The sequence below is a fragment of the Pelodiscus sinensis genome, chromosome 15 (assembly GCF_049634645.1).
Source record: "Pelodiscus sinensis isolate JC-2024 chromosome 15, ASM4963464v1, whole genome shotgun sequence".
NCBI lineage: Eukaryota > Metazoa > Chordata > Testudines > Trionychidae > Pelodiscus > Pelodiscus sinensis.
Window position 1 is genome coordinate 15,962,162 of NC_134725.1, and position 21,950 is coordinate 15,984,111.

General features: G+C 48.2%; 1 protein-coding gene across 1 annotated transcript in view; it reads left to right on the top strand.

Annotated features, from left to right (window-relative positions):
- The first annotated feature begins 2,594 nt into the window (after window positions 1-2,594).
- The window catches only part of LOC102458487 (tRNA (32-2'-O)-methyltransferase regulator THADA-like), a 54,920-nt gene continuing 35,564 nt past the window's right edge, over window positions 2,595-21,950 (top strand). Inside the window, exons 1-13 of the mRNA XM_075898236.1 lie at window positions 2,595-2,937; window positions 6,600-6,777; window positions 9,430-9,516; window positions 10,425-10,452; window positions 11,363-11,511; window positions 11,782-11,904; window positions 12,950-13,070; window positions 13,579-13,727; window positions 15,044-15,128; window positions 15,980-16,116; window positions 17,699-17,896; window positions 19,584-20,295; window positions 21,788-21,940. Coding sequence (XP_075754351.1) covers window positions 2,813-2,937; window positions 6,600-6,777; window positions 9,430-9,516; window positions 10,425-10,452; window positions 11,363-11,511; window positions 11,782-11,904; window positions 12,950-13,070; window positions 13,579-13,727; window positions 15,044-15,128; window positions 15,980-16,116; window positions 17,699-17,896; window positions 19,584-20,295; window positions 21,788-21,940 — 2,245 coding nt within the window. The 5' untranslated portion in view covers window positions 2,595-2,812. The remainder of the gene's footprint in view (window positions 2,938-6,599; window positions 6,778-9,429; window positions 9,517-10,424; window positions 10,453-11,362; window positions 11,512-11,781; window positions 11,905-12,949; window positions 13,071-13,578; window positions 13,728-15,043; window positions 15,129-15,979; window positions 16,117-17,698; window positions 17,897-19,583; window positions 20,296-21,787; window positions 21,941-21,950) is intronic.

The window sequence follows — 21,950 nt, forward strand, 5'->3', positions numbered from 1 at the left end:
AAGAGACCTCACCCATGCACCAGCCAGGCACAGAGATTTCACTTGTTCTGCTCAACCAGCTCAGCATGGATGGTAGATTCACTGCGACCTTAAAGATCACACTGAGAACTTGCCCTACATCAATGTCATTATTGTGTTCCATCTAAAGACCTGAAAAGTTCTTACACCGTAGACTTTTCCAGGCCCCATGACAGATGTCCACGTACCACTTGTGATGATCAGTTAAGGTCAGCATCACCATGTAATAGCTCCCTGTCCTGTTAATGTATTTTTGTTCCTGACAAGAGAGGACAGAATGGGAAAACTGGTTCCAATAGTGACTGGACCACCATATGGGAAATCCAACTAATCCATCGGTGATCTCAAGAATATTGGCCACCTTGTTTACTAATCCCTGCAGAGCTCCACAACATCACCCACTTTGATGGATTTCCCATTACCAGACTGGTTCTTAACTGAGCAGCAGAGAGTTGAGTGCCAGAGCTTCCATTGGCTTTTCCGTACGGAAGGGTATTCTCTGGGCCGCGGAATGGTGACTGTTGTCAATTATTATTTTTCTCATGGCGTGGTGTGTGAGATAGAGTTCGAGAGAGAAGGTGGCATGAGGCATTACTCTCCACTGCCTGCATTTTGAGATGGGTATTGTTTGCCCTAAGCAGCCTTAACTGTCTGCAGTTAATTTTTTGTATGCTTGATGTAACAGTTGTGAGGAGCTACAGCTGGCCCGCAACAACTGCAGTGTGATCACTCAACACCTCACACCAATGCCCCAGCACCTCCATTACCAATGTTAAGGCTCCTGGTGCTAAATGTGAGGCTCATCACTTGCAGGTCCCAAGAGGAATTATGTCCTTCATCCTATCACCTTCTTGCTAGGCCCTTCTTGCTCCTCCACTGGCTGTTCTGTCAACTACACTAGCTGCTTTCTAACCACCCATCTGTGCTCTTAGTCCTCCACCAGAAGTCCTTTATAAAAAGCCTCACAATCAACACACAGTGAAAGCACAAATTCCCACCAAAAACCCACTGAGAAATATTTCTGATGCCCATGGGTCTGTAAAAACATTGTCAAAATATCCCAGTATGCAGGCTCCTCCCTACCGCAAAGCACAGGATGGCTACGTCTACACTGGCATGAATTTCCAAAAATGCTTTTAATGGAAAACTTTTCCGTTAAAAGCATTTTCGGAAAAGTGCATCTAGATTGGCAGGATGCTTTTCTGCAAAAGCACTTTTTGCGGAAAATCATCCGTGGCCAATCTAGATGCGGTTTTCCGCAAAAAAGCCCCGATCGCCTTTTTCACGATCAGGGCTTTTTTGCGGAAAACAGTACTATGCTGTCTACACTGGCCCTTTTGCGCAAAACTCTTTCGGAAAAAGACTTTTGCCCGAACGGGAGCAGCATAGTTTTTCTGGAAAAGCACTGATGATTTTACATGAGATTGTCAGTGCTTTTCCGGAAATTCAAGCGGCCAGTGTAGACGGCTGGCAAGTTTTTCCGCAAAAGCAGATGTTTTTGCGGAAAAACTTGCCAGTCTAGACACAGCCTAATTGTATCTTCACTGACTTCAGTGGAGTGGAGTCACTCAGTTTCCACACCAGAGAGAGCTCTGAATCAGGATCTGTGTCTTTTCCTGTGAAGAGGCTGCCTGAATTAGGAGAAAAAGTGTTTTTTAAATAGCCATATTACCCAGCCTGTTTTAAAATCCTAGTCCAGGCTAGGGATGTAAATAATTAGTCAAGTAGTCAACTACCCAATAAGTTTAGTCTTAGGGGTAGTCAAGTCACAACTCAGCTACTCACTTCCCCCCCTTGTTGCCTCTGTAACAGAAGCAGCAGGTAGGGGGAGCAGGAGCTGGGGGAAGCCAGCTTAAAAACTGGTTCCTCCAGGTCTCCACTATGCAGGTGGGGGAGGCTGAGGAGGCAGAGGTGCAGCAGTGCAGGACCTGATGTGAGCCAGCACTGCTCAGTTCCAGTCTGAGGCTACTGCACCTCTGCTCTTACTACATGTAAAATGCGGAGTCACAGCGTGGGTAGGTCTGAGACCCAGTGTGAGCCGGGACAGAGCACCTCCCCTTATTGACTAATCCTGTAGCTGATACAAACTGTATGGACTACACAATTACCCATTTCTTAATATCCTTAGGCAGGCAAGTTTTGTTAACTCTCCAGATCAGGTAAGTGGTATTCAAACACAGCTTGTCCCCTTATCCATACCTGAAAGCCCCTAAGGGTACAGAGTTTTTCAATTCCTCTCGTTCAGGGGGCGCTTCTAACCTTTTTTCATTTGCAGATCCCTAAAATATTTCAAACCGAGGTGCGGCTCCCTTTGGAGAGCTCAGGCATAGTCCAGAGAAAATCACTTCCTGCCCTAGTTTAGATAGGCACAGGCACAGGCACAGCCGCTGTCAGGGGAGCCCAGGAAGGAACATGCATGACGGGCACCACAGCTGGGCAGTGCAAAGAGGAGCAGAAACGGGGTCCCAGGCGCGGAGGGGCGCCCAGAATTCTCCAACCCGGCCCATCTCGGGTGGAGGCTGCATTGGGTGGGCATCGCGCCGGCGAGCGCGGCAGGGACCCTGCACCGCGACTAGACCCCCCTGCAGCACTAGATGGGGCTGGCGCGCCAGCCGGAGCGAGTCTGGCTTCCCGTGAGCGCTGCAGCCGGGCTGCACAGCCCGGTCCCCGCCCTGTTCTATGGTGGCCGCGGCAGCTGAGCGCGCCCAGGCCCGGAGCTGCTAAGCCCACGTGCTGCCTGGCGAGATCCCCGTCCGGGGCAGCCTGGCTCGCTTCGCTGGCCGCTCTGGGAGCCATGGGCGCGGCGCAGGAGGCCCAGGCCTGCCTCGCCTTCTACCGGCAGCTGGGGCAGAGGGAGGCGCGGCCGGGACTCTGCCGGGCCGTGCTCGCCTTCCTGGACAAGCTGCAGCAGTTTGCAGGGTGAGTGCTGGGCGCGGAGCTCGCCCCCTGCCCCCGCACGCCGGCTGCTCGCTCCTGTGCGGGGGCAGTTAACTCTCTGCCCCGACCGGGCTGCAGAGCATCTCCCCTGCATGGAGCCAGCGGGACCGGGGCGTGCGCCCCTTGCAGGCGGTCCCGCCCAGGACTTGCGTGGGTGAGGGAGGCGGCTGCCGCTGGCCAGGAGCCAGGGCACATTGGCCCTAGGGACTAGTTCATGGCTGCTCAGAGACTCAGCCCTATTGAGGGGAGGAGGGGGTGTCAGACACGGCGTTGGGTGCCTTGGAAGCGCTGTCCCCGCTTCGTGCAGTGCCAGGGGTGGAGACCAGTCGCCTCCCTTCTGTTTATAGTCGCGCTGTCTGGATTCACTGCTCCGGGGTTTGAGCTGTGCGCTGCAGGGAGCGTCTGTTCGCTTCAGACAAACGGGGTTCAGTGGATTGGTTTAATAGTAGGAAAGTTTCTATCGGATTTACCTTTGGGGCCAAATTTAATTTCCCTTTAAGGGTCAAAAGTGTTTATTCTGTACCCATTCTTCAGGATTGTTTACAGTAGTATCTTGGAAGCCTCCCTCTCCCCCCTTGTTCTAGTTGCTGTACAAACACAGAACAAAAAAACAGTCCCTGCCTCCAGTAGCTGCCAAATCCACCCTTGTCCTTGTTTTTAACATTAGCATTCCTGAAAGTGGGGATTGGATAAAGTTGCAGTGGCTAGTACTGAGCAGTGAAGGTGGGTGTTGTGCAAGGCTTAGTGCAAAGTTCAATTCTCTTCCAACAATTTTCCCTCTAATTTTTTCCGTCCACATACAGAATACATTTTGTTATGTGCACCAAGACATATGTGGGTGTGCACCACTAGTAGAAACACATGCATCCAGCTGTGGACGCTCCCTGCATGTCTAGTCTTAAACCTCTCTCAGCCCTCCTACCAGGGCTCTTCTGTACTTCATGTACAGCAGGGGTGCCCAAACTTTTTTCAAAGAGGGCCAGATTTGATGAAGTGAACAAGCGTGAGGGCCGACCATTTTGCCTGACATTCTTTGAAACATTAAAATTAAATGCAAATTAACTATTTTATGCAAAGTTTATTGCAAACGGCATACTTTTCATTTCGTCACATGGATGACAAATCTAAACAGGTGTTAAATCACTCTGCCTTTCATATCTGAAGGCCAGATGAAAAAAAAATCCAGGAAGCTGAAATATATGTCAGGAACATTGTAAAGTACATTACATATTATTGGTAATAAAGGTTGTCTGTCAACTTTTAAGTTAAAAAAATATGAACAGGAACATAACACCAAGTATACCTGTTGTGTCCAAATATATTTATAACTGATTTAGACCAACTGACATTAACTGAGATTTTACAATGTATTCATCTCAATACATATGGATTCGTTGGAGGCCATAAAAGATAGATATTGCCAAATTACCTGTGGGGCCGTATTAAACTGGAACACGGGCCGCAATTGGCCTGCGGGCTGGACTTTGGACATGCCTGATGTACAGTATTACACAGTCTCTCATTTTGACCCACTGTCCCCTTGTCTCCTCAGCATACAGATGTCCTGTCTCTGTGTGATGTGATTAGTCAGTCTGTAATTATTATACATTCATTTCCCTTATTAAGAGGGGGGATAGCTCAGTGGTTTGAGCATTGGCTTGCTAAACCCAGGGTTGTGAGCTCAATCCTTGTGGAGGCCATTTGGGGCAAAAATTTGTCAGGGACGGTACTTGGTCCTGCTGTGAAGGCAGGGGAATGGACTCAGTGACCTTTCAAAGTCCCTTCCAGTTCTAGGAAATAGGCAGTCTCCATTATTTAAATCAGATTTATACCTAGGCCAGGTCTTCAGAAGTGTAAAAACTTAACCGCACTAACCTCCCTTTGTCACAACTGAGAGAGAGTGAGCTGGAAGCTACAGTAACGCAAGGACTGAAAGCAAGTAAAAGACTATTCAATTTGTGTTGGCAACTAAAGGGACTCACAGATACCTTGGCTAAAGTAGTTCTGTAGTGAGGGAGAGTAGCTCGTTCAGATTTATATCTCTTTCATTTGACCTCAAATTAAGCATTGCTACCCCCGATTTTGCCTGGAAAGTGATAGCGACTGTAGAGCCAGCTGCTCAAGTCTGATGTTTGGGCCGTAGACACAGCCTTATGCAAAACAAAACAAGGCTAGTTTTCAGCCTACACATTTCCACCGTAGCCCATTACTGGGTTTCAGATGTTGATCTGTTTCTGACTTACACTCCCATTCTGCAAGGGGATCCACAGTTTCCTACTGAAATCAAACTTGCTATAGCAGGGGTGGGAAAAGGGCCAGCTGTGAGCCAGATCCGGCCTACCACCCCAGTGGATCTGGTCCGCAGCCACCCTGCCTCTCCCCTACTCCCAGGCCAATCAGGGCTTTTTAAAACAGCAGGCTTTTATCTGTAGCTGCTGTGCGCCTTTGGCCGTGGGGAAAGGGGGAAGAGCGGGGAAGCTTTGTGCACCCCCAGGCCAATCAAGGTCTGGGGGCAGGGAGCACGTGTAGTCTCGCCACATCCTTTCCCCACCCTGCCAGGGGTGCACAGCGACTAGAGAGACAAACTGGCTGTTTTAAAACTGCTGACGTGTCTCTAGCTGCTGTGCACTCTTGCAGGGGCAAGGAGATTTTGTGCACTCCCCCACCCCCAGGCCCTGATTGACCTGGGGGCAGGGAAAGTGCACAAGGTCTCCTCCTATTAGGTGCCTAGAGGGAATGCAAGCTGTTTTAAAACAGCTGGCATTTTTCTCTAGAGGGCGGGGAGGGGGACGGAGGGGGAAGACTTCTCGTGTTCTCCCACCCCAGGCCAATCAGGGTGAGGAGAAGCACATGAAGTCTCCTGGCCCTGCCCCTTCTGTCCGAAGCCCACCCCTTCCAGGGTGGCCCCGGGCTACTTCGGAAATTTCTGAAGTGGCCCCCTTTTAAAAATTATTGTCCACCCCTGTGCTATAGGGTGCATGGTTGTGGACTCAAGCCCAAAATAAAGGGATGCTTTATGCGTGGAGTCACTCTCTTCCCTGCATGAGGGGTTTTGTGCTGTGTTCATTCTGGAGCAGTGGCTTGGTTTATATATTTACATCTGTGGGTATATTGGGGGTTTGGTTGATTTTTGCTTTATAAAGCTGGAGTTATAAGTAGAATGAAATCTAACTAATGCTCCTCTATTCAGTAATGCTGGCTGTTCTTACATTATACCACACCAGCTGGATCGTATTCTGCCTCCCCTTCTCTGTTTCTTGCCTCGAGATTTTTCAGAATTATTTTATTTTTATCAACCTTGGCCCCAACCTTTGTCTATGTGTTAGTATCTTTTAAAGTAAATGGTGTAATACTGATTGTTTTTGCCAAGAAAACAAGTGAAGAACCAGTAATCATCAGTGAAGACCTATGAAAATCTAGGCTTCTAGGTTTAAGTTAATAAGTATAATTTAAACATGCATGCTGTACATATTATAGAGATGGGTGCTAAGCAAAAGCCAGGCAAATTATGCACTGTAGTTTTCCTTGTCCCTCTCAGTGACTATACTGTACTCAGCTGCACACTGAATTCTTTTCCTCTCTCCATTGGAGGTGTTTGGGACAAGTCAGTGTTAACGTGGTGATTCTGGATTTAATTTTTCCAGGGGTTCTGTGAAGAGATGTAAAGATAAAAATCTGGAAGAGGCGCTTCTGCTCTTTCAGGAGATGAGCAAGGGCTTATGGGAGCTAGATGATGCTGACGTGCTTCCTCTAGTCCGCTGCGTCCTTGCTTTCCAAATGGAGACAACCAGCAGTTCCAGCTCCTTCCATAAACTCGAGCAGGTAAATCATGTTAGACTGTGGCTGCTCCATTCATCTGGGTAGGGAGGTAGGGGTATCAGGCTGCAGTGTTATGCCATAGTTTGCTATACAGTCACTGCCACTGTTTTCAGGGCCTAGTTGAAAATAATAAACACTCAGTGCTTCTACAACACCTGTTATTCATGGCTCAGAAGGTCTGCCTACACTGAAGTTAGAGAGTGCTGGGCTAGCCCATGCCAGCTGTTTAATTGCAGCCTAAACTCTGGGACTCTCCCACCTTTCAGGGTCATCAAACCTGGGCTCCAGCCAGAGCCCAAACATGTACACTGCAATTCAGCAGTCCCTTAGCCCAAGCCCCGTCAACTAGCACAGGCTAGCCACAGGTCTCAAATTAGTGTCAACATAGCTTGAGTACTGTACAGTCAGGGACACTCACGAGTACTGTGTTGGGAGACAGGAATTACAATCCCCATTTTACAGATGAGGAGGCTGAACTCCAGCAATGGGAAGTGACTTACCCAAGGCTGCGCAGCAAGTCAAGGAACCTAGGCTGCTATCACTCAGAACTGAGTCTGATACCTGCCTAGACCATTCATTTATCTTGTGCGGCTGCGTACACGAAGCACCTCTCTGCAAACTGGATGTTGCATCTTAACTGAGTTTTTGTGGGAGGAAGGTTAAAGCGTGTGCCTTCCCTCTAGGAAATCCAAGAATTAAAAACAGCTTTGGCCCTTTGCTTAGCTACCTGCACTTGACTTTTGTACCATGACTGTAGCAACATGAACTACACTGGCTCAGGGACACTTCTCCCCGCCCCCATTCACAACTGCACAGGCCACCCCACCATCCTCTTCATGACTTTGCAGACCACACCCCTTTCCTCTTCCCTTTGGGTTTAAAGAACATTCTTCAGTGGCAATTCCTACAGGCATCGCTACATGGAAAATGAATATTAGAAAAAATATTTCATTTGTTTTTAACTTGTTAATGTAATTTAACCACAGCTGATTGGGCTCAGTGCCTTCACTACTGAATGTAGTTCTCTGACCAGTGTTCCATAAGAGCTCAGCCAAGCTAACTATTGGGGTCCCTTTCTGGCCTTCACAATCTGGAAGTTTAGCAGCTAGACATAGAGGGAATCACTCTTCTGTCTGGTCTCCCCTTCATTATAGAGATAAGGTGGGAGAAATAATTTCTTTTATTGGACCCACTTCAGAGACCAGCTTTTGAAATACACAGAGCTCTTCTTTGGCTCTTTCATTGGGTAAGGCAGTGGTTCCCGGCCTTTTTTATACTGTGCACCAGCAAACCCATTCACAAACTTTTGGTGGACCAGTAGTATCTTATTTGCATATTTGCTTATTCATTATGCAGATAATGAATATGCAAATACATTTTATTGGTCAGCCATGTGTACCTCAGCTCCACCCCCCAGAGCCACAGAAAACAGCTAGCTTCAGCTCTGGCAGCTGCCGTAGCCAGCTGTTCATGGCCCGGCCAGGCACCGGCCTGCAGCCCGGCAGCTGGGAACTGCTGATGTAAGGGAATAGATACATATTTTAAAAGGCAGAATGGAGGCTGTGGCTACATGGCCCTGTCGTCTGGAGAGGCGAATTGCAGAGTGCATCAAAGTGTGATACTAGAACTGCTTCTTAAGGATGATGTGGACACAGACTAAAAGGTACTTAGTTCACATCAACATTGTTCTCTTTGAAGGACTTCCCTGTGGGTGCTGCAGTGATCCCATCCATAGTCCAAACGAGGGATGTTAAAAGCCGTTTAAATAGGTAACCGTGGAGCTGCTGAAGAGCTCAGCAATTACATGGTTACACGTTCTGCAGACTCCGCAGTATACAGCTTAAATAAACTTGATACCATAGAGCCCACTGCGAAGCCTCCCCACGTCCCTGGCAGCCCCTGGGGAGGAAACGTCCCTGCCACACTAAAGCCTCCTCCCTGGGAGTGGAGCGGGCAGCCTCCCCGGCATCCCAGAGAGTGTAACCAACATCATTAACCAATAAGCATCAGCTTATCAGTTAAACGGTTAGTTGGTTAAACACAGCATCCCTAGTCCAAGCTGCAGGGCCATGTAGATAAGCCCAGGAGGCCATACTGGTGTCTTTAGCAAAGGTCTGTCTATGATGTGTCTACATGCTAATTCTGGATTCAGTAGCATAATTATCCACTTAATTGAGAGCTGGCAGAGCAGGTCTATAGTGGAACTGGCGCCAGCCCGGTACACAGACTTGCATTAGCTGGCTCACTAAAGCTTGAACCAGCTCACTAAAAATATCAGCGTGGATGTTTGAGAAGGGGAGCTGTGTTGGTCTGTTTCAGCGAGAAGTCCTGCAGCACCTTAAAGCCTAGCACATGTATTTGGACATAAGCTTTCGTGGGCTGGAGCCTACTTTGTTGGATGGGTGAATGTTGTGGCTCTGCTGGAGGCTTGGGTGAACCACCTGGGTGTTGGGTGGCCTTAGGAGCCTGAAGTTGCCTGAGCTGCAAAGTCCAAACTACCATTTTTAGCATGCTGGTTCCAGCTGAGCTAGCATGAGTCCACCTATCTAGCCTGAGAAGCTCTCGGGTCTGCAGCAAACCCAGACCAATATTGTTCTGGACAGTTATGCAGGACCCTAGAATACCTGGGCCATTCAAGGTTTCCTTTCCCCCCAGATCATTAAGAAGTTGTTGGAAGGTAAAGAATCCTTGGTTGCTGAGCAAGTGAATAAATTAATGAGCAGCTTGACGGAGTACAAACAGGTGAGAGGAACTCAGTTCTCTTTAGATTGGCATGGAAGACAGAGGGAGGCCATGGTTCTGCATCAGGATCCATCACTTTGCACTCCTCAGCCTGTGCGGAGTTTTGTTGATGTCAGTGGGACTTTGCAAGGTCTGAGCTATTAGATTCAATTGCAGGATTGGAGCCTTCTTTCAAAGGGCAGCATTGGATCCAGGGACAAGGATGTGGTAGGAAAGGTGCAGATCAGGCTGCCTGGGGCCCCTGTATTTGCTCCCATAGCATTTCAAAGCTCACATCTACCCCTGTATAATGAGCCAGTATTAGCATATTCCACTGCACCTGGCCTGGATAGTCTCCGTTCCCTAACCTAGCCTTGCAGATTCACCAGATCTTTTTGTGTAACTAAACCTAGCTTTCTGTATGGTCAGCCTGCTGCTTTTCTGGCCGTAGGCATTTATTAGTGGCTCCTTAGGCAGTAAATTGTAACATGGGGAGTCTCTATGATTTGTACCAGCGCAAAGGGAAGTTGGCAGGAAAACAAGGCAGATTCTAAAGGAGGAAACTGTTATTTGCAAGCTATCCACTTTTTATCATCCATGCTGGGGAGAAAGCAGAGAGCCTGCTTACAGTTCACTGAGTTAATTGATGTGTATTAGTTTGTGCCTTAGGACTAAGTGTATCAGCACTGCTGCTACACACCGCCTTGCTGGCCTCGGACCCCAGAGGCAAATAGAAGGTCTTGGCCTTGTCCTGCTGCTTTGGCTGGCCTGTTGGCTATGCTGCTCTGGGTGGGTGAATGCGTGCTGTGGTTAGGGAGGAAGGCTTGATTCTAAACTCAGCTGGCAAACAGTTGGTTTGCGAGCTGAATTCTGCAGCAGCTGTGCCCTCCACAAGCATTAAACACGTCTGCGCTTCCTTTTCCCTGCAGGTGCTGTCTCCTGGAGATCTTCAGACAGGTCAGTCTCAAGTAACGCCCCTCCTGCACACATGAGCTGTGACCCCAAACCACAGAACCACATATTCCCAAATACTCATGATGGAGGTTTCTGTGGTTAGGAAGAGACTGAGCTCAGGCCATCCTGACTCTCATGGTGCCTGCCTCAGACAAGTCCCTGAATCTCTGTCCACTCTTTGGCCTGCCTGGGGAATGGGATGAGCAGGCATGTCCCTGATGTCCTGGCCCTTCTCCCACTGAGATCAATGGCAAACTATGTGGTCCAAAAGCTAGGTGTGGCCTGTGGCCTGAGCGTCTGTGGGCAAATCCCTAGGATGGTCCGGAGCAGGATGTGGGAGTGAAGACATACACTCTGTGCAACCTTCTGCAAATCACATTACTTAGGTGCCTCCATTTCCCCACAAATAAAAGAGGGAATATGATACTTGCCTCCATCCCCAGAATGGTGGGGCAGGGGAGAGAATTAAATAACATTCAGTGGAGGCTGAAAAGTGGTGTAAGCACTAGGAATCACCTGCTCCCAGTAACTATGTGAGAATAGAGAGATTAGATTCTTTCATTTGCTTTGTCCTTTTCCTGTCTCTCTTCGTGAGTTATTAACACTGTCAAAGAAGAGTCCTCTCTCAATCTCTGCTTGTAAGAGTTAGCAGGAATATTCACCCTTGCAGGGAGGGAGTCAGGTAAAATGTATGGTCTCAAAGCCTGGGACCCAAACCAACTGGCAGGTAGGGAGAGAGTCCCCCGTCCTCCATAACAGTAGGGCCTCCCCTTTGGAGCATGGGTCTCAGGATCAGTTTGTTGGATCAGAACGTGCTGCAGTGTGTACATCGATGGTGTTGGCCACCATTTGAGGTGTTTAACCCAGCACCTGGCAGCTGATGCACTGTGTGCCTCTCTCTCCCCGTCCACAGTTTGCATGTTCATGGAGGAGAGCAGCCTAGGCCGACAGCACTGGAGACTCAACCTGGCCACGCTGCTGCAGCGTGTGGCTGCCACATTGAATTTGGTGCTGCAGGACCCAACGGCAAGGAGCGGGAAGTGGAGCTACATTGCAGTCAAGGCAGGTTCTGCGGTGCTTGGGGGTTATAGTCTCCTTTGGGTGCCTACAACATGCTATAACTCCCATTAGCATGGGGGGAGGAGAGACAGGAATGGAAGGGGTTAAAAACACAAAAGATTCATTGGAATTTGGTGTCCTCCCTCCATAAGATAGCAAGATGTGTTGGGAGAAGGAATTGCCCACTATGCTGAGGGAGGTGCCTTGTCACACTGTTAAGAAAAAGCTCTCACGGGTGACAGAATGTTGCGCTTTATCCTTTTACCTCCACAGACCTGCCTGCAGCTATTCCAGGTGATGCCAAGGGAAGTGTCACCTCTAGTGTGGCATGAAGCCAAGAACAGTGAAGCCCTGCAGAGCATTTTGGGATCGCTGCTGCAAGTCATCTTGGGGCAGGTGATTATAATCCGAGCAGTTACCCAACGGTGGCACTGATGAGACAGCAGCCACGCTGCAGCAGTGAGTTTGAGCCTCTGTGAAGCCAGCCCAGCTGTGATTTGAATTAGAGAAATAAGGATAATGCTTTACCTGTTCAAAGCAAGTTCCACAAGTTATCAAGTTTCACCGCTCAGCATTCCTGCAAGGGAGGCAAGTTTTAGTTTCCCCACTGTACAGTTTCTTCAGGGAAACTGAGGCAGAAAAGAGCAGGCCAGCATTTTCAAATATAGGCACCTAAACAAAAGGTGCTTGGTACACAGAGGTGCTGAATACCTGCAGCTCCCATGGAAGGAGAGCAACAACACTCAAGTTAAGCTACGGTCGAATGCAGTAATAGTGCCAGGCAGTGTTCCTTGTAAGCTGGGTACTTATGCGGCCGCTCAGGAGAGCTTCCAGTGCCACCCAGCTGATTAACAAAGTGCCCACAGCCACGTTTTTGTTTCTATTGATGATGCACATTCATGCATACCTTGGTGCAACATAAAAACATTATTTCACACATGGATGGAAAAGATTAGAGTCTTGTTGTCCAACCAGTTCTGGAGCAGTAACCACCCAATGTTCACTGTAGTGAACTAGCCACACTCAGCCAGCCAAATAGCCACATTGTTCATGCCAACGAGCCACACTCAACTGGCTAAATAGCCATAGTGGCTAGCGTGTTGGACACCCTGGTATTAGAGGGAATGTTGGTGTCAGTTTAGGTGACAGCTGCTGGTAATGGGTTCATGCTGTATAGCTGGAGACATTATCCTCACATCTGTACACATGAAATACACATGTTGGTGTGATGTCTGAGTAAGCGTGAATGGGGTGGAGTAATGGGAGTTGTGATGAGAAGGACCTGGTGTAACCCATGTGCTGCGAAAGTGCAGCATATCCCAGTGGCTTTATAAATGCCTTTTGTGTGTGGTGAGGAAGGGAAGGGCAGCAAGCAATGATTAAATGGTTTTCCAAAGACAAGCTTTTAAAATTCACGTTTCCTTTTCCGTGGTGTCTTCAGACAGTTAACAAGGACACCCGCCTGCTGGCTGGCACCGCCGTGAGCATGTTGGTGAACACTGCTGCTGAGCCAGAGAGAGGAGCCAAAGCCGTGCTGACTCTTTTCCAGCTAATCCACCAAGGTGCATGCTTGATCATTCATAATGATACTTCTTGGCATGGGACCTCACAGCACTTTCCCAAGGTGCATGGGATCACAGTTCCCTAGAGGCTATTCTGCCTGCCTAGATGAAGGAACGGGAGGAAGGCTCCAACAAATTGTAGATATGGGGCTCACAGACTATGGGGTGAGGTAGCACAGTAGGTTACATGCACCTTTTGCTTCTGCAGCTTGAGCCCCTCCAAATTTGGAGACAGCAGCGTTCTCTTTGAGCTCAGCAGCCTCAGCCACACAGTTCAGCACCATTGGGGGAGACAGCTGAGGGAAGGCACCGATCGCCGTCTGTATGATATCAGCCATATTTCTGAGCTCTCTGCTTGCACAGGGCCTGGCTCTGGCCTGTGCTACAATTAGTACTAATGTGTGTGAAGGACTAAAGTTAATCTGGGGAAACAAAAGGCTGATTTGCTGTTGGAAAGTCAGAGTTTGGAGAAGACTTTGCTCTGTCCTAACTTGGCGATTTTAACCAGGGCCAGGAGAGCTGAGATTTGGGGAACTGAAGGTGGAGACTTCTGTCCTGAGCTCAGATGGCCTAGAGAAACTGGTGCTGACTAGGGGTTTATTAACTTGCTGCAAGAAGGAGATCCTGAGCTCCCGGCTGGACAGCTTCCAACCTCAGGTAAGAGAGCGCTAAGTTAGAGCGAGCATTCTGCGTGGGGAATGCAGAGCACAAGCCAAGGGTTTAGAAAAACCTTTCACTTGTTGCTGGGTGATGGCCCAGTAAGTACTTGGGGTGGTTAGATACATGGGAGGTTGGGGGGTATTTGTTCTGGCCAAGCCAGTCCTATTACTTGAATTGAGCTGGTTTAGCCCTGGCGATTGGCAAGACCATACACTTATACCAGGTGCTGTGTTTAAATGTGGTTGTTGCCTGCAGACCCTTTATTCCCTCCCCAGCAAATCTTGGAAATCAAGCCTTGCTGTGAATGACCCTTTTAGTAACTGATATAGGCATGAAAATACCACAAGTGCCAGCTATACCACTCACTGGGAATAGAAACTAAGACTGATCCATCCAAAACCTGCTAGCCTCTATTTCTTGGGGAAAGATGTCCCTCCATCAGCTGGCAGTAACAGAATTCATCTGTGGGGCTGCTAGACAACTACCTACCCACACAATAATGGATTTCATCTGTGGTGGCCAAGAGAAGAAGAATCCTGGAAGTGTGTCAGCAACACTATATAACTCTTGCTTATGCCTGGAAGGAGCATAAAAACTATGCCTTGAAAGTATGCCCAATTCCTCCACAAAATCAAGGCCTCTAGCACTGTCTACCAGTAAGGTTGGGTGTCCTCTGATTATTGAAGGTGGTCCCACCACTGACCTTGTCTTGTGGGTTGTTAACTCTATCACCAATACTGTTGAGACCAATACTGGTTCGCCTACTGAAGCCAAGGCCTTAGCTGAATGGAGTGGGAGCATTCTGTATCAGTCAGCTGCTGCCGTATCAGCTGTAAGAAGATTCAGAGGCTCAAGAGCCAAAGGGCAAACATGCAAAAGTGTTCTTGAGGTCATGGAAAAGAGCTTTGCTGGAGGAGTTCAAGACAGAATTGAACCTGTTCAGCTAATGGGCACATGGGAAAACCTCCATGGATTTTAGCAGAGACCACCCTGGCTAAAGGCCATCTGACTCAAATTTATATAGCATCCATTGCTGCAGCAGCTCAGCCTAGCTCTGGTGATGGAAGCTTTGTCACTTGCGAGGTTTAAAATCAGACCGGAGAAAACCAACCAATCAACACCAGAAGCTGTATTCCAGGAGACTGCTGGGCACCGGCTGTGGTGAGAGGATGGTCTATTTATGACTTAATAGGCCTCTTTGAAGCTCTAGTGTTTAGGAGTCTCTTCTGTCAGCAAGAAAAGCCGACAGCACAGATACAGTGGTAGCTCAGCTGATTGATGGCTTTTGCTTAGTGCTGGTGTTTGCCCTGCAGGCTTGTCTCTTGCTGGATGTGCTGTTTCCAGCTGTCTGGGCTGTGAGTGAAGAGCAGAAGGATTATCATTACTACCGTTTCCAAGGTAATAAATATTGCCTCTCCCCCATGATACAGCAAGAGAGTTTAAGAGGTTTACTTCACTCAGCTTCCTGAAGCTATTTAGGGCACCTTTATAGGGCCTAGGGATGTTCATACTAGGGATGTAAAAACTTCCCAGACTAGTTATCCAGTTAAACAATTTGTTTAACTGGTTAACCACTGGCAGTGGCTCTCCACAGCTCCGGGGGCTGCCCCAGCTCCCACTGCAGCCAGGTCCTGCCAGCTGGGCTGCCGAGGCAGGGGGCCTCCAGTTAACAGGTTAGCCAGTAAGCATGCCAATAAGGCATATGCTTACCAGTTAACCGGTTAACCTTTAACATCCCTAATTAAAACTGTTCACCACTAGCACTTAACTGGGTAATGTTTTAAATTAGGGCTTGCTGCCCATTCCCTCCATGGCCAGGGCTGTTCTGGCCGAGCATAGCTGGCTACTGCTGGAGTTCACTGGCAAGGGCTGGTTAACCAGTAAGCATATCAGTAAGTTCATGCTTACCAGTTAACGGCTTTATATCCCTAGCAGGGACAGGAATGACTAGCAGTGAATTTTCCCTTAGGCTCTGAAATTAAAGCCCAATCAAATTCTATCTGGTCCCCATAGTACATCACCCATCTTACCTAAGGCACACACTTGTCTTAACCTTGCCTTGAGCCCCTGCTGCGTAAGGTATGTTTAATGGAGAAATCCCCAGGAAAAGGTGTTCCGAAAGGCAGGCATTGATTGAGAACATGGTTGCCTGCTCTAGCTGGCAGTGGGACCTGTTTGGAAGAGCTGTGTATGGTTTTGCTGTTTGGCCCACTGGAAGAGCTATGTCCTAGTCTGCCTTGTGCTTTCAGCTTTTTCCCTCTGGCTGCAACGTATCCTGGAAAGCCTGCCTGAGATCTGGAAAGTCAAGGAGAGTCGAGTGCTGGTTGAAAACTCTGAACTGCTCCACAGACTTAACCAATTCATCTGGAACAATGCAGAGAGCCCGGTAATGTACCCAGCCTCGTGGGTGTAGCTCCAACAGGTCAGGCCTTCTTCCAGAGCAGTCAGAAAGTATCCAGACATCTCCCTTCCTTCCCAGATCCTCCCTTTCTTTCACTAGAATAAAAGTGCACAGTGCAGCCTCGCCTGATTTTAGTCTGTCTGAATTCTGCCCTTCCAGCTCACTTCATACTCCCAGTGCCCTTCTGGAATTGGGAGCAGAATCTACCCCATAGTAACATTGTCAGGTTTGCCAAGTTATGACTGATCTTGCATTATAGGACTGGTCACATTGGCATTGCCTTTTCCTCCTGACTGGTGAGACATTGTGTCAGTGCGAACGCTTGAACAATAAGAGACCTGTTGCCTTAGAGCTTGGCAAAGCCAGACTCCAATAGCCCTGCTCATACTGAGCGGTCCTGTACACAGCCTGCTGTCTCATTGGTTTCCTAAAGACAGCTTCCCATTGTCAAATACCTTTACAGAGCCATAACAGACATGCCGTGTAGCCTGTTTTACCCAACCCCATGAGGCAGTTGTGTTGTATTCCCTGTCCCTCTTGCCGGTGGTAAAAATGGAACTACTTAATGTAGGTTATAATGTATCGCAGGACAGGCAATCCCTAGTGACAGCAAAAGGAGAGTGAAGGATGTTATAAAACCCCTCTAACAATTTCTGGCAGTGACACGTGCTACATGGGATCTTTTTCAGGGGGATAAGGCAAAATGCCACATTTATTGGCAATAGATATATCAATCACTACTTTATCATATACATATGATATATCACACTCACATGCATGCACACTCACTCCGTCTTTTTGTTGTTACCAGTAGTTGCTCCCCCTAACTGCACTTGACCAGGTGAGTTAGATGCAGGAGGAGAGGAGCCGGGCTTCTGCCAATCCAGATCCATGCTCTGATGTTGACAAGACAAAACCTGGGGTCCTCCTGCAAGATACCTTAGATTTTTAGTAGCTCTCCTCCCTCTATACCAGTTAGTCATCATATGCATATGCAAAATCTGTGTCGTCATATGCATACGCAGTCAGTCATCTGCGACACCTTTTTCTGGGTCTTATTGCTACCACGTTCATCTTCAAAGACAGTGCTTCCAAAGGGAGGTGCCAGCTTCTGACTCCCCAGGCTGTCAATATGACTAATTTTGTTTCAATGAGCCCACTTGACAAGGCTTATTATCCTCAGATCTGGCTTCCATCCCCTCTCCAACTGTTGTAACTGCTCAGAGGTGCTTGCCTTTCATTCCTTATCCATTCATACCTCATTCACTCAACAGGGCAATCAACTAATCAAAAAAGGGGAGAATCTATTCTGGTACAAAAACATGACTATACTGTTATACCAAAACTTAATACAAAGTTGCTATATAAAAAGACTTAATTCGAAGTTTCTATATAAAAGGACGTAATACAAAGTTATATATGGAAACACTTAATACAAGTTTATATGAAAAGGCTTAATACAAAGTCATGAAAATGATACAAGTTATATGAAGATGCTTAATATAGAGGTTTATCTACACATAATGGAGTCTCTCTTCTTAGCTTTGTTTCTCTTCTGATTTTTCAGGTGGAAGGAGCATCAGAGTTTATACATAGCTCCTTTAAACATCTCCTGGAGATCTATCACCTGGAGTGCCATCACTTTGAAGACCTGGAGAGACCCCTCTATGACAAGTTCCTGCAGAGAATTATTACAATGCCCTGGCAGGTCAAAGCCCGATATTTTCCACTGTGCGCCATTCTTCCCTACGTGGGCACAGAGAAAGTAAGGACACAAGACATGTAATATGTGGATGTGATGAGTGAGCGATGCCCACTGAGGGACCGGTACATGTGCCAGTCACAGCTAAGAGAAGACTGGAGAGCATGATGTGGATGTCAAAACATCCCACAAAGGCTAGATGAAAACCAGACATACCCGAACCTGGAATACCCACTGCTGTAAGAAAGTAGGGGCATATGGGTGTACACTATGGGCTCATCTAGACTACAGAGAACAGTTGAAAGAAGATTTGCAAATTCCTGCAGAATTTGAATATCTTCTTCCGATCGCACTTTCGAAAGCAGAGCTTTTTTCGGTGAACCTTCCCCCCCCCCTTTGTCGAAAAGCTGCATAAATCTCCTTTTTTGAGAAAGAGCGGCTTTTTGACTAAGAGGGCGGTTCGCAAAAAAGCTGTGTCTTAATTACTCTGGTAAGCTGCGTCTTAAAAAGCTCTGCTTTCGAAAGTGTGATCAGAAGAAGATATGCAAATTCCTGGGGAATTTGCATATCTTCTTTCGATTGTTCCCTGTAGTCTAGATAAGCCCTAACGGTTGAGAATCTGCATAGAGAGCTTGAACTTGGATAACTTGGGTCTTCTTGCAGCCAACATCAAAATCATAATGAGATTGGTAGCATGTGTACTCTGCACACCAGTGGATGGGATGCACGTTGTTCTGGCATGGATCATAGGCCCTGTCCAGCTAATAGAGAATCTCTTCTGGTTCAAGTGCTAGCAGCCTATGTTTTTGTTATTGCTCGGTGAGACCTTGTGTGTCCTCCTCTCTTACACACTGGCAGAAAGACAGAGATCTAACCAGTTCTTAACCATGGCTCCTATCGCTCCCAAGATCCACCACTAGGAGGGGCTTAGTGGCCCAAACTATTGCCTCCAGGGGATCCAATAACCACATTGTACCCCTTGGCAAGTGGATGGGAGGCCTGTACCACTCTCCCTGGAGTGGTGGGGCCTTGGGTGGGTGGGGCCAAAGCAGTCTGCCCTCTGTGTTGCCCAGAGTATGTCATGCCACCCCCACCAGCCCTTAAAGCTGTCCTGAAAAGGCTGCCTGGTACTCCAGCAGTGATTTAAAGAGTCTAGGGTTGAGCCCAGGGGCAGGTGTCCTCTCCTTTCCCTGCCCCCAACTGCCCCTCCTACCAGTCACTTCCTTTCTGGGTGCTAAGACACATCAAAGTAGAGTTCCTTTTCCTGCCCCACGGGGATCTCAGGTGGACAGAATACTTTCTTTGATTTGGGTTCCTCAGGGGAGTCTTATATTTTTAACCCAGTATTGCAGTTAGCATGTTCTCACTGTCTCTGAGGAGAACAGAAACAATACATCAAATGCGATAGATGGCTCATGGAAATTAGGGTTGGGATATGTAGCCTTTGACCACTGGGTCGCTGATTTGAATCTAGGCACTGATTACCGTGGTATTTCAGCGTTGTGCACTGCAAATACCCTGCTCGATCTTGATAGGGCCCCCCACTTCCATGCAGTTAAACAGGCTCCTCCTGCTGGTCAAGGCCTCTTAGGTGGGGAAGGCTGCTCTTTCTCCACGGTCCAGTGCAGTCTTTATTTTAGCTGCCTACTAAAATGAGTGAGGCTTGTGCATGTGTTTCCTTGGTGTGTCAGGAGAGTTTAGGGGCTGCCTAAAGCAAACAAGGACTTGAAAGTGATTTGTGGTTTTCTAGGTTCTGAATACCTACAAGGATCTTCCCCAGCATCTTCTGAACTGCCTTGCCACTAACCATCTGTGCCCAGCTGCATCAGACATGTACAAAACCATTTTGCAACAGCAACGCAGACACTGGGTTGAGGGAGACAAACGAGCCACCGAGGAGAAGCTGGCTCAGAAGTGGGCGCTGCAGTGGCTTCCCACCTTGACCACTGCTTTGACCTCTCCCATCACCTTCCTTCAGAGTAATGCTTCCAACTACCTTCTTGTGTGGACTTTGCGGCTCTTCCCTGCCTCTTACGCTTGGCTTGCTGAGAGCTGCTTTGGTAGGGACTCTGCTCACCTTCGGGCATGGGTCGCCCTGTTGAACAGCCACAAGATCATCACCGGGGCCTTGTCCCTTGACGCGGAAACTTTGGAAAGGCTCTCCTGCTGCTTGCACTCCAGGGAGGAGAACATTCGCCTAGCAGCACTGGGTCTCCTGTGTTGCAGCCCCAGGACCAACCAGCCCTTGTCAGAGGTGGAGATCCGGCTGCTGAAGGAGTTCTTGCCACTGAACCTGAACTGTGATTCATCTTCCTTCCGGCAGCTGCTTCAGGCTGCAGTGAAGAAGGCTCTAGTCAGGCTGAGGGACAGCTCGCTGTCTCAGTTGCGCTGCAAAATGCAGAGCAAAGCCACCGAGTGCTCGGCCAGTGCGGATGCAGAAGGAGCACTCGCACAAGCAGTAGGTGAGTGAGCCATTCCTGACCTCTCACTCCCAGCCTTTTATCCCCATGGCTCCCACCTCTGCTTGACTTTTCATCTCTTCTCACCTCAGTGGCCCCCAGGAATCAGGTTTTCACATACAAACTCATCACCAAACGCTGCTCTTTTGTGGCCCATTGATCTGGGAGGTGTGTAGGGAGCTCTGGTGGGTTGTGCAAATGGGTCAGGACAGTGGGTGGGGCAATTTGGAACTTTAATGGGAGTTCTGTTTTGTTTGCACCGGGCCTTGTGATTTCACAGCGATGTGCCAGGGCCGCTCCTTTCTGAACTCCACTCCTGCTGTTGCTGAGCCAGCCAGTGGGTGCATAACTGTGTGATCCCAACGACTGTGATTTTATCATGAATGTCACATTCTTTGGTGTGGTGTTTTCATCGCGCCTCAGCTCCTGCAGTCATATGGCTGTGAGACTCTCCATTTTCATTTTATTTTATTTTTTTCCCCTAATCTTCCTGGCTGTGCAGGAAAATTGAAAAATGTGGCATCCCTTCCCCTCACAGGCTCAGAAAGCAGATGACAGATAAATTGATGGGGGGAGCTTGTTTTATGATCTTTTTAAAAAAATCTTGTAAATTTGGGGGGCTTGACTCCTCACATTAGAATGTTTGGGTGGTACAGATAGCTAGGCTGGATCCACATCAGTGGGTCCAGAGTTTGGATTCTGTTGGGATAAACACCCTGAACTTTGGATGCTCCTCCACATTGTAGGAGTTTGGAGAGGCAGTGTGGCCTAGTAGGTTAAGCTTCGGACTTCAGCGACCTGGGTTTTATTCCTGGTTCTGCCCCAGGACAGACAGACAAGTCACTTCATTGTTCTGTGCCACTTTTTCCACATCTGTAAACATAAAAAAGCACTTTAAGAAGTGCTATATAAGAGAGAGGTGGTGGCAGTATTGAACAGGCTTGGGTAACAGGAGATTTTGGTATGCCTGGCCCAAAACCAAATGGTGTTTGAATATGTTTGCATGCCCAGAAACAAAGTTCCTTTTTACAGATGTCTAGTCAGGGGGTACTTCCTCTGAACATAACAAAACAGACGTGAAACTTACAAGTGGGTTTTCCGTTACTCAGGCTGAGCAATCATTAAGAGTGAAAAGCAGATTTTAAATGGAAAAAAAAATCCTCAATGGATTTAATCCAAGGCACAAGGAACTGTCTAACATGTATGTTAGTGCTCTCCAGGGCTAGAAAACAAAGATACCAGTTGGGTATCACAAGGCAGGCACAGCTGACAGCCTTTCCTTTCGCTGCACTGTCTTTTGGAGCAGGGTCCAAGGGTTGTCATTAAGTGCCAAATAACCATTCGACGCTGAGAAGCCCCTAACGGAGCCACCTAGTTTTCCACATGATAGTCAATCTAATGTAACTGGAGATGGAGCACCCTCATCCTCCAAAGGGCTGACCCTGCCTTCCCTTTGTGCATTGCTCACAAGTAACCCAGAGGTGCTTTTTTGCAGATTTTGTGGAGTGGCTGCTGCAGTTAAGCGTTTCCTTTCTGACCCCAGGGTCAAACTACCAGCGGAAGAAGACTGCCTTGCTGCTCCTGGCTGCAGTGCTGGAAACCTGCACAGATACCTGGAGCCCTGCCAGGAAGAAGGGGCAGCCTCCACGTGGGTATCA